The sequence below is a fragment of the Tauraco erythrolophus genome, chromosome Z, assembly GCF_009769465.1.
Source record: "Tauraco erythrolophus isolate bTauEry1 chromosome Z, bTauEry1.pri, whole genome shotgun sequence".
Taxonomy (NCBI): domain Eukaryota; kingdom Metazoa; phylum Chordata; class Aves; order Musophagiformes; family Musophagidae; genus Tauraco; species Tauraco erythrolophus.
The window spans coordinates 92152192-92164487 of NC_141496.1; the positions used below are offsets into that span (position 1 = coordinate 92152192).

The 12296-nt window shown below is 36.5% G+C and overlaps 1 protein-coding gene across 2 annotated transcripts in view; it reads left to right on the forward strand.

The window, feature by feature from the left end:
• Nucleotides 1–12296, forward strand: part of BRD10 (bromodomain containing 10) — a 51526-nt gene that overhangs the window by 3013 nt on the left and 36217 nt on the right. For both annotated transcript variants that reach the window (XM_086629482.1, XM_086629481.1), the window contains exons 2-3: nt 680–880; nt 7938–9373. In XM_086629482.1, the coding sequence (XP_086485608.1) occupies nt 680–880; nt 7938–9373 (1637 nt within the window). The remainder of the gene's footprint in view (nt 1–679; nt 881–7937; nt 9374–12296) is intronic.

Below are 12296 nucleotides of genomic sequence, written 5' to 3' on the forward strand. Positions count from 1 at the left end.
CTCAGCGTTGGTTACATGGTTCTAAGATGCTCCAAACCACACAAAGTGACATTGCGATGGAGGTTGGGTTTTTCCCGCTTCCCTCAAATGTTTTCACAGGTTGCATGATAGAGTGTTACTTCTCATACTGGTTTTGCTGGAGTGTTTTGAAACAGTGGGAGATGAAATGTAATGTTACAGCCAAATTCGTACTGCCTTGCATTTAATCTCTGTCCTGGTTTAGTTGCTGGCCAGATTAAACCGCAACAATCTGTTTTTATTTTTAGCAAAACTAAACTGCTGTTTAAGACCTGGCCCCCACCCCTCCCAAATCAACAGGTGCACTCCCCCTGTATTTTGACGTATTTTCTAAAAACTACAGTTTCTTATCTCACGTCTTGTGGAAGTATTTTCTTTACAGATATTTATGGATTAATATAGGAAGTTCAGTCTCCAAATTATATTTGGTTACTTGACATAAATACATCCACCATTTTTAACAGGTGTGAAAATACAACTTATGTTAGCATGTTGGTTTTAAGTTGAAAATTTTGAAAAGGAACTTTCAAGGTTGAAAAAATGATTGGTGAAAAATAACTTTTTTTCTGAGTCTGCAGAATCTATGGTTGGTAGTGTAGGCACTGAAGTGCCGTTGTTAAGAGAAATTGTGGTTGTGAATTGGCTTGCGTTTTTCTTCTAGGCATTTAAGAGAGAAAACATCTATAGCTGTAACATCTAGAGGATGCTATGGGTCGGAAGATGAGAAAGGAACAACATGCATTTCAACAAGACGTCGTTCCACACCTCGCAATTTAGTAGGCTTGTCGACAGGCATGTTCGAATCCGTAATGGTTCAGGTTCTAAGACAAGAGGAAAACCTAAGAGCCAAAGAGGAAAAGAGGTAATAGGAAAAACTGTTGTGTTTTGGTTTTAAATGATCGTATCTTCCTTGTTCTCTACAGGGACTGCCTCCTTAAGGCTTATTTAGGTAAATAAATATGGTGCTCTTTGTCTTAAGTTCACAGATGAACATAGGACGTCAATACAGTGCATCCACAAAGTGAGAAATCAGTTTCGCATTTACCACCCTCTTGAAAAATTGCTGAAGTCGTATATACTTTAAAATAAATTAAGGCTGCTATTATTTAGGATTCTGAAACTTTTAATCTGCAAGTATCCACAGCGATTTCCTGTTAGCTCAGTCACAGTTTACCTCTCCTTGGCCTGTTTTCCATGCAACAGTTGGATTAAGAACTACCAGAATGCTTAACTAGAGTCTAATTCTGTGGTCTTGTCACTGCTTCCCTCACTGATAGCCAGAAGCAGGTTCTCTCTGCTGATGCTACTCCTGTTATCTCATGGTGTGGCATTTCAGCTTGCCAGCTAGGTAACAAATTTACAATGTGTGTGGGATTTGGTTGTTTTCATAAATACAAGAGGTACATAATTCTAGGAAGTGTTTGATGTTGACGATGGTATCACAGAATGTTAGGGATTGGAAGGGACCTCAAAGGATCATCTAGTCCAATCCCCCTGCCTGAGCAGGACCACCTAGATCAGATCACACAAGAACGCGTCCAGGCGGGTTTGGAACATCTCCAGAGAAGGAGACTCCACAATCTCTCTGGGCAGCCTGTTCCCAAGTTTCACTTTGAGGAACAATAATAAGATGATAAGCTTACATAGTTCAACAGTAACTTGACAAACTGTGTCTGAACATGGAACATGATGATAAGACAGCATTAGCTTTACGAGACAAAATATTTCCAGCTTTTTCAAAGTTTACAGGTTTTGAGATTTTTTTTTTTTCCTTATATATAAACAGTTCACTCTCATTTGCAGGTAGTATTAATTTTCAAGAGACTTGACACCGTACAGTTTTGGCTGACTTGAGTGTTAGCCAGTGCTTTTTCCCTAGAAATGAGTGAATCTTTCTTCTAATCCACCTCATACTTTGCAAAAAAGCAAAGGTCACTAGGGTTATTGTTTCTCTGGTAAAATTCTCTTGATTTGTGTTCAACTCTGTGTTCTAGATCTCAGAACTTGATAACACTGTTACGAAAAAGGACATTTTGACTGGATTTTAATTCATCCATAGAGTCAGTAGAACATATAACCCGATCAAATAAGAATTTTGCTTTCATTCACCTGTTTTAGGCATATTCTTGCAAAACTGTAGTAATTAGCAGTTAAAGCCATGTATCTGGATATACTCCAAAGTCTTAGATCCTGTGCAAAGGATACTCCATGGTGGTTGATTCTACAGAATGTTCTATAGTAACAGAAGATCACAACTAGCTTGCCTCTTTATGCCCTAAAATTTTGAACTATGTCACTTGCTAGGAGGCAGTAAAAATGTGTCAGTAGATAGGTGGTTGAATATTTTGTTGACTCTGTTGATCTCCTCAAATAATCATGCTTCAGATATATTCTTAACTTTTTGCATTTCCTAGTGGGTCTGCCGTGTTTTCAAAGTAACTTGGACCTCCCTATACCAATTGTTTCCCAACTCAGCAAAATGCAAGTGTTCTGAAAGTAGGTAGAGCTGCTTGGAAATTGGAAGGAAGGCCTATAAAATTAGTAATACATTATCAGTGAAGATCATATGATACAGCATGTATAAATTTTCAAAATGTTTTCTATATCAATACACATACTTACTTACAACACTAAGATGAGACACTATTTTTAATCAAAATGTATTATAACTTCCTAAAGTTACTTTGGATTATTGCTAAAATATAGATTATATTGAGTATATTGTTGTCTGTTAAGAAGAGAAAATTGTTATTCAGCTTCTTTTTGTTAGAAATCTGAAGCACTGAGGTTGGCACAGAACAGATACTTTCAAAACCGTATTCAAGATTGCAGATCGTTAGTTTAATTGGAGGGCACAGTGCCATCCTTTTGGTACCCCCATTGCAGCAGTCCTTAGAGGTGCAGTCTTGGTCCATGAGGAGGTGTGTGTTTTCATTACTGAATTTGGCTTTCACTCACTCTTTGTTTTTTTTTGTAATAAAAATGAAGTTTGGTGAACTGAATTTGCATTTATACCTGCTTAAAGCTTAAGCTTTCCTTAAACCTGCAAGGAAAATTCAAGCAAAAATACGTGATTCTGAACAATTCTGCACATCTTTTTCAGGCCACAAAATGTTAATGTAGAATTGGTATTTATTTCAATGTATCCCAGTGGAATTAATAGTATAAACTGCGTTCTTAGAACCGAAGCACCACTTTAGTGGATAAGGATTATTTTATTGATCGTCGCACTTAGTCTTTTATCACAGTTTCAAAAGAACGAGTGCCCAAATCTCTTGCTATGATATAGGCTGTCCTGTGTCAGAGTGGGATTATGAATGACTGTGGTGGTCAGCTCAAACGAGTGGGTGTGCTGTTTTGGATTTTAGTTTCTACTGTACTGAGCTGTGCCTTCCTCCTGGTCTTGCTCTGCTGCCGTTTTTCCCCATGGAGGTGTGGGTAGCAGGGTAGTGTAATTGCTTCTGTGCTGGCCAATCAGTTGTGTTTGGATAGGCAGCACCTGCTGCTCACCAACTTGCAGGTGAGTTATCAGGAACATAAAAAAGCACTCACCTTCTGGCCATGCAGCTGGCTACTCAGCATACGTGTGCTTTCTAGCTAGTAATTATCTCCAGTTAGGCTGTTTATCTGCCTCACTAAGCGTTCCATACTTTCAGCCTCAGATGAGTAAGTTTGCAAATGCAAGTGCCTTTCTACAAAACTGAGCCTTATACCTAAAGAAATTGCCTGCTGAAGTCCAAGTTAATATCTAATCCTTTGCTTCAGATTTTTAGATACTCTTGTAAGGCACAGGCATCTTATAATGAGCAGAAAGAACTGCAGTAAATGAAATCTTTAAAATATTAGGTTTTGACTTTTTTTTTCCCCCAAATCCTTGACATTTATTTTCCGAGCATTTTTCAACTGCATATTTTGGAAGAATATCCTGAAGCATGGTTTTTACCTTCTTTTCTGTAGTTAACTTCATGGAAACGCTACTGCAGGTCCTTTTGTTATTTTTGTTACATAGGTATCCTTTGTAGAGCATTCTCTTTTCCTTGTAGTTTATCCATTTCTTACACAATCTATTTCATTTTTCCTTTATTTAATGTTTTATAACCTTCCCCAAGTGATACATTCATCGTGATAGACTCAACGTGTGAAAACCAAGAAGGTGTTTTTGCAAACCTTGTTTCACTGTTTTGCAGCTGATAGTTTCCGTGCAGCAGCAAAAGCACACCCTCCCCAAGTACATGTACAACAACATCTGATTTACTTTTCTTGTCAGTACTGTTTATAAGCTTTCCTTTTGTTCAAGTGTTCTGATTATCAGACTATTTAGTATTTTCTTCGGATTATTAGTTACTTTTCTGTGATGTTCCACTCAGCTGCTTGGTTACCTGCTAAGTAACATATCAATATACACATTAACTTATATGTTAGTTAGCAATAAATAATTGTGGAATTATTGCGTAATTGGAAATGCTTGCCTTTTTAGAGGCATTGAGATACCTAAACATAGAGGTAGATTCCTACTGAAATTTTTAAAACCACCAGTGAATAACAAGCAATTGACTGTCTGATTTTGATGGGAATTAAATGCCTGTATGGCTTCGGTTTGTTGAAAATTGTGCTAGACAGCTTTGTGTCTTTACTGTCTCTGAAAACGTGATGCTGGGATAAGTTTCATACATGTTCAGTTGCAAGTTAGTAATTTAAATTAGGAAATTGTGAAATGAGGTGTGCTTATACAGTCCATTTTGCCTCCTCTGCCCCCCAAGTGAAATCTCTCATTGCAAGTGAGAAGGAGTTAGCTGGTGAGATCTGTCTGCTGTCTTCAGGGAGAAGGTGATAAGAAAAGCAGGGAGTTATGTATGGACTCTGTTTTAGGTGGTATCTCTGCTTGGGGATCATGTCCACTAAGTTTTAAGGTCAGGTGCCGTGGTTTTATCTACTCAAGAGCTGCGAAACAACTGCTGCAGACATGCTCTAGGAATATGTTTGGCCTTTGTTAGTCTGGAAATGTCAGCTTGACCTTAGAATAGTTTTATGTTATTATTGTAAACACAATACATGTCGGCAAACATGTTCCTGACAAATGTAAACAAAAGTATGAAACAAGGTGGTTTTTACAGGTGCCAAATATGCTTGTCCAGAGATTTTTTCAGTGTAAGGATATTTATCCTCCTAAATATAAAATGTTTCTCTCTCTTCTTCCCACAACCCTACTCCCCCACCCCTGCTTCCTCACCCTGCCTCCTCTCCCCTCTTCATCCACTTCCTCCCTCTCAAAAAAACACCCCAGGAAAGAGCTATGCCCTCCAATAGATGGGCAGCTAGTGGGAAGACCCCAGTAATGAAGATATGAAAGTGTGCAATTACTTACATTTTCTCTCAAATGTCTACTGAGAATGGAATGAGTACAGATGCTGTGATGAAACGATAGCTTTAAGAAAAAAAGGCAGACATTTGCAAGTGAAACAGCATATGTTTTTCTTTTAAAAATATCTTTAAAATAGTATAATGATTGTCATTTTATGAAGCGCGAGACAGAAGTGAATCTAGGGTATTGTATTTATTTTGAGAATTCTACTTTAAATTATTAATTGATAAGTTGAAACTGTTTTTAAGGTGATGGTTTTAGATCATCTACTGCCTATGTTTTTATTAAATGATACTGAAATGTGATTGTTCCTACAAACATTCTATCTCACTGTCTCTCTAATCATATTTAAGATTATTTCGTTACTATTTTAGTGGATTTCACACCTTTTGGAGGCAGCAGGTCATTTGGAAGTATGTTCTACAGTTAGGAGAGAGGAGGGAGCGGCTTACAAGAGTGCTGTGAAATCTATTTTTGAGAATGCTTTTTATTTAATATCGTTTCTTCCTCTGCCCAACTTTTAAGTTATTTATTTTTATTTATTATTTTTGGTTAATTTTATTTATTGTATTAATGCAATAGTAAAACATGGAAATAGAACAAAATAATTTTTAAAATGCTCACTTTATGTATGCAAGTAGTATTTTTGAATTTACTGGTTTATTCACAATGGCAAATGGGATTTTGTCATTAGACGACATTCATTGAATGTTTAAACTAGTGCTGCAAAGTGGGATTTTATCTTCAGACCCCATCCGTTAAATGTTTAAATTAATGCTACATTGAGAGAGTGAAATTGAGAATTTACTGACCTGTTTGCTTTTACATTTTAGTTTTATGTTTTACATTAATCTGTCTTTCTGCATTTGATAGGTGCACAAATAACAAGGATGCATGTATGTGGTATTTAAAATGTCTGTTCAAATTACGGTAACAAATCATTTGAAGTTTGATTTAATTATATAAGATAAAACATTCAGTGGAATCTTGCTGTTTTATGTGTTACTTTGCATATTCAGAGGATGCAAATTTTACGTTTGTGGTCATGGCACATTTCTCCTGCATTGATAGTAAAACGTGGGCTAAGCTAGGTTTGTCACATTTTTTACATTACTGAGATATCTAGTAATACTTAATGCTTCAAGTACACATTCTTCATGCTAGAAGCTTCATGTTATCAAAAGAAAGATTTTAATCTACCGCTATTCTTTGGCCGATTTTAGAAAACATTGGTGCTTGGAATGAATACATGGTGTTTATTTGCTACTTGTATACAAAGAAATCTAACTGGAGGTTAGCAATCTGGAAATAAGGACATGTCAATTCCAGTAGCAGGTCAATGTTAGTGATATACACAGGTGATTGTTTCTGACGGGTGAGTGATAGGAATGAGAAGCTTTGAATGGGCTCTAGAAAAATTTTCCCATAAGTTCAACTATATCCTAATCCTGTCTTTTGGAATCTGGTCGTGCCTCGAGGCAAAAATGTTAGTTTACTATTGCAATATTAAAGAAAAATCCCTTCTGTTACTGATAACCCTTGATATTCTTGTAATTCATGCAGATGTCCTGTTTGTCACTTTAGAACTAAGTTAACATATCCTGAGTTCTAGTAAGTTAGATGGTGAGCTGTGGGTGATTTACATTCTGAAGTGGAAGCATGTCTTCCTCTTAAACTTGTTGCCTTTAAATTTCACGATGAATTTACAAATAAAAGTAAATAGAAGTTCCCAGTCTATTGTATTAGTTTTGTATCTTGCTGTCATGTTTCCTTTTGCTAGTGTTTTGTGTCGAGTCCCAGATTTCTCAGAAGTTTTTACAGGCCTCTGATTACTGATAACCTCTTTCTCTGAATACCCACTATTTCTGCTCTATCCTTTTTTTAGATAGGGGGACCAGAACTGAATACAGTTTTTCAGGTGAGGGCAAACCATTTATTAATGTAATGACATTTTATTTGTCGTGTTATTTTCCATCACATTCTTCATACATCCTGACATTTGTTTTCTTTTTGACCACCGTTGCAAACCAACTAGTAAGATGACTATGGGTGGGAGGGAAAATGGCTGTTGTATGTAAGTGAAGCACTTGAGTTAGGCATGTATACTTGTGTACTGAGGAAGGGAGTTACAAGGTCAGTGACATAAGCCACAGGACAGCCATTTGAATGGAAGACTTATCTGGAATTTGTTTTCAGAGATTTCAGAGATAGTTTGTTGAGAATACTTAATCCTGCCAGAAGGGAATAACGGATGGGAAACACGTTTTAAAAAAAAAAAAAATTAAACCACCCAAACTATTGATATCTGCCAGTTTTTTTACTTACCGTTTCCCCTTTTTTAAACTAATGCTGATAGAAATACAAGACTATAATTTCCCATTTTGGTGCAATGATGCTTTGCGTAATCCAAAGTAAGACAAACTGAATTAAAACTTTATGTATTGTCTTCTTTACTACTTCAAAATAAGTATGTCATGCTGTAGTTCTGATTTCCCCCCCCCGCCAGTTTCTTTTCATTCACCTGATATCTGAGTTTTTGTGAACTTTCTTTTAATAGGCTGAAAGAGCAAGGAAGAAAAGAAGCAGAAGAAGCTAGTCAGAAAGAAATAGAAGAATGGGAAAAGTCACTTTTAGCTCAAGCAGCACCTACAAGGATGGAGACAATGTGGGAGATTCCAGCTATTGGTCATTTTCTTTGTTTAGCACAACAGATTTTAAATTTACCTGAAATAGTATTCTATGAATTGGAACGTTGTCTTCTGATGCCTCAGTGTAATGCTTTTTTATCTAAAATAATGACTTCTTTGTTAAGTCCTCCTCATCGCCGATCTACGTTACATCGCAGGCCTACACTTTCTTACAGGACTTGGGAAGCAGCACTCAGACAGAAAGTACAACACTGGTACACTGTTGTAGGGCAGACTGACAATCCTAATAGCTCTGCAGAAAAACTTGGATTGTGTCCCCAGTTTTTCAAGGTCCTTGGAGAAGTTAATCCCTTGGAGGAAAAAGCGTTCCATGAGCTACCATTCTATCAGAAAGTGTGGCTGCTAAAAGGTCTCTGTGATTTCGTGTATGAAACACAAAAGGACGTTCAGGATGCAGTGCTAGGTCAGCCTATCCACGAATGCAGAGAAGTAATTCTTGGTTATGACTACTTGGAGAATGCATACGTTCATTTTCCACAGTTCTGTGGTGCAGACGTTCGGATTTACAAACAAAGACCTTTCCAGGCTCCTGAATTCCCATCTCCTCCCATTAAAGTTAAAAAAGTGTCACGTATTAAGTTGGAGAAAGTAAAACATGAATATGTTAGCAAAAGCAACGGGGAGGTCAGTTCTGGTGGTAGAGAAGAGCTGCTACATCATTCCAAGACAGAAGTACATAAAATTATGGACTCCAGTGTTGTCTGTCCAGAAAAAAAAACACATTTAGACCACTTTAGAGTCACTACAGAGGAGAATAAAATTAACTGTGAAAGCAAGACCTCGGGAGTCTGCAACACCAAAAAAACTGGTTGCTGTAAAGAGAACTTGAGGAATTTGATTAGTTCGGGAGAGATGGTTGGTATGGGTGTTGATCCTAGCTCAGGAGAGATAAGGGCTGTGGAGAATGGACAAGGTTGTGCTGAAATGGCCAAAGTAAAAGCTGAGATCAGTCCATTCAAGGAGAACACGCCGAAAGCTTGCCAGACGCATGTCAATGGCACTCATAATGACAACCAAGACGTCAATTACCATGAATCTGCCAAAGAAACGATACTAGAGAACTCGCTGCGAAATAATAAGAAACTAAATAAGTTGCGGGCAAAAAAGAAGAAAAAGAAAAAAAAGAAGTTGAAGGATATTCTGAATGAAAATCTACAGAGAAAACTTGATGACTTGCAAAGAAAGCGTGAGATTCATCTTCATCCATTCAAATCGTATAAATCTGAGATCCAGAACAAGTTGTTTATAATTAAAAAGAAAGCGAAACACAAGAAGCACAAGTCGGGTAAGCTGACATTTTTACCTATAGTAACAATTAAGAGGATACTGATTTTTTTTTTTTTAGTTGTTTTCTTGGCTGATGAGACTATGTCTTATTTTGTGAAACAAGAGGGCCTTATTGCATTAGACTTTTCTGATGTTAATTTTAGTGTGAAGTTTCCCATTCAGTAACACAAACATATAAAAGAGGCTCGTCAACTGATTAAACCATGATTCATTTGCAGAGTGTGTTTTTAGAGAACATAATTCCTCGAAAGATTTTGTTTGTTACAAAAAATATTGAGGAGAATGAATCTGATTGGTTAGCATCAGAGCGTAGCTCGAAGTTGTTTTATGCTCTTTAATGCCGTAGCAATTGTGGAAATATTTCTTGCCTTTTTGATACCACTACCTTTTCCAAATTACAAAGAAACGCAGAATAATTGCATGAGATAGTGGACGTAAAATCGCTCCTCGTGGAACTGTGCAGTCTCAGGTCCTCAAATGGTGGTCACACTTCTGCGTAGTCCAATAATGGAGATACAGAAGTTACACAGGTGGCATTTTTATTACAGATGTGGGCAGCATCTGGTTAAGTGTTTCAGGTAGGTGATATGCCATCCAGGTTTCAGTTAACCCACTGGAAAATTTAAGACAGGCTTTAAAACTGCAGTGAAGTTACACTTAACTGGCGTCAGTGAAGTTGTCGGGCAGTTGTAGTACTTGTGGTGTCTGGTGATCCTGTGCTGTCCTCTGGAGTCACGGGCTAAGCTAACTGTGCTAGATTTTAGCAGACCGCTTCAAACATTACATTTTTTGAAGTGACAGCCTTATGTTCAGAACATTGTAGGTTGACAGGTAAATGCTGGGTTTCAGCTGAAAAGCAGAGAGCCAAAACCAAAAATCTTTGTAACAAAATGTCTTCTAAAGGGTCAGAAAATTCAGAGACCTGATGCTGATGCATTTTAGCTAGAAGTTGAGTGGAAATTTAAAGCTAAGAAAACAAGTAATATTTAGATCCCAATTATTTGTGCAGAATACCCGAAGGACTGTCTTGCCATATAAATTCTCCCCCCAAAAAATTTTGGTGCCTACGTTTAAGCATAATTTAAGAGTTACAGTTGAAGTTTCTGTATGTAGTATTCAGCAAAAGTAGTGTATTTTACATTCACTTTTGTGACTGTTAGCTCTCAAAATGTATCACTGTTTTCATTCTTCTTAAAACTAAACAACAAAATTAATAGTTACCCAAATTGCAAATTACTGCTCTTTCATTTAGAGGACTATTAGAAAAAAAGATTGAGGACCAACTGTCCTTTGTTTTCCTCCAAAAGTATTTAAAGTAGGTCACCATCTTCATTGTAACCCTGATTTTACAACACAAGCTTAAAAATCTACTTTCTATGAATTAAGCAGTGTGCATAGAACAGCATCTGTCATTTTTTTTAATAGATTACTGTTTTGAAAGAAACAGTAGCAAAACAGACTGGTGATACTTGGAAGTAGCTTTTTAAGTTAATTGATAGAGATAATGTTTACTGTGATAACTGCTTTTCTTATATGTGTCATAAAAATAACAAAAGTTAAAAAAAGCTTCTCATTGCCCCCACCTTGATACTTGATATGCTTAAGAGCATGTTAGCAGATTTTTTTTTATAGTTACAAATTATGTTTTCTTTTTAAAGATAAAAAGAGACAAATTTTGAAGTGCTGTTAGAAAAAGTGTAAATACTGGTATATGAGTTTAGACTTTTTTTTAAAGAAACGCAACATCAACAGCTATCACAGAATGATTGTATTTATAATAAAAATATATTCTGTAATATAATATCTGTGAAAATTCTCATGTTTTTAATTTCTAACTTTTAGTCAGTAACGTTAAAGGATTTTTGGTCTTGAGTAGATCCCTGACTAAATCCTGCGCTGCTAGTGGAAACTGTAGTGCTTCCTGTAATATGCGATTTACGCTTTTTCTAACAGCACTTCAAAATTTGTCTCTTTTTATCTGTAAAAAGAAAACATAATTTGTAACTTAAGCAATGCTTAAATGCAGGTAGTTCTTTTGGTTTGAAATTCCTGTCTTTTAATTGACACAGTGGAAATTAAGCTGACTAATAAAACTGAAATCAAGAGAGAACTCTCCTTCAGGCAGTTTCCTTTTCGTATCTTGTGTATGGTACATGGATGCTAAAGTGAAAACAGAAATCCCTGGCTTTCCATTGTCGCGGTTACTTCACATATATTGACCTGTATAGCTGTTATGTGATCTTAGTTTCTTGTGATAAATTCGTTTTGTTTTCTGCAGTGCTAAAAAAGGTTGGGGTTTTTGTAATATCTTAATACTGAGGCTCATCTGATGCTGATCTGATGCAGGATTATATTGGAGATTATTTATCCAATTATTGTTCTTTATGCTGAGCTTTATTAGATTGTATTTTAGGATCCAAGTATGTTTCAGAAGGTTGTTATAAAACAATCTAGTGTTCCATGTCACTAAAACAATAATAAATAATTATAAAACAAGCTAGTGTTTCATACCAGTCTTGTTCCATAAAAACATGGCAGTTAAAACAGTTGTTCTTTTAGTTTTAATTTTTAAATTCAGCGGTAGCATGCCATGTACCTCTGCTTTTCCAGTTTGTTAAGCTGTGTCATTAACAATAGCTTAACATTATCAGAGGTAATTTAATACAGGAAATGATCAGTCTATGGTTTTGTTAAGAGTATGTATCTGTCCCTGTACACCAGTACCAGATGCCATTAATCATCTGAACCTGGGTTTTAATTATACGTATTTACATCATGAGAGTGCACTGCAGGTGTAGTATTACTCCCTTTCCCTGCCAGTTTCAGACAGGAAGGGGACGTGTCAGTGCAGATGGAAATCCAGGAGTAACACAGTTTTCTGTGACGCATTCTGTTGGTGTCTGCACAGTTTGCAGCCCTGG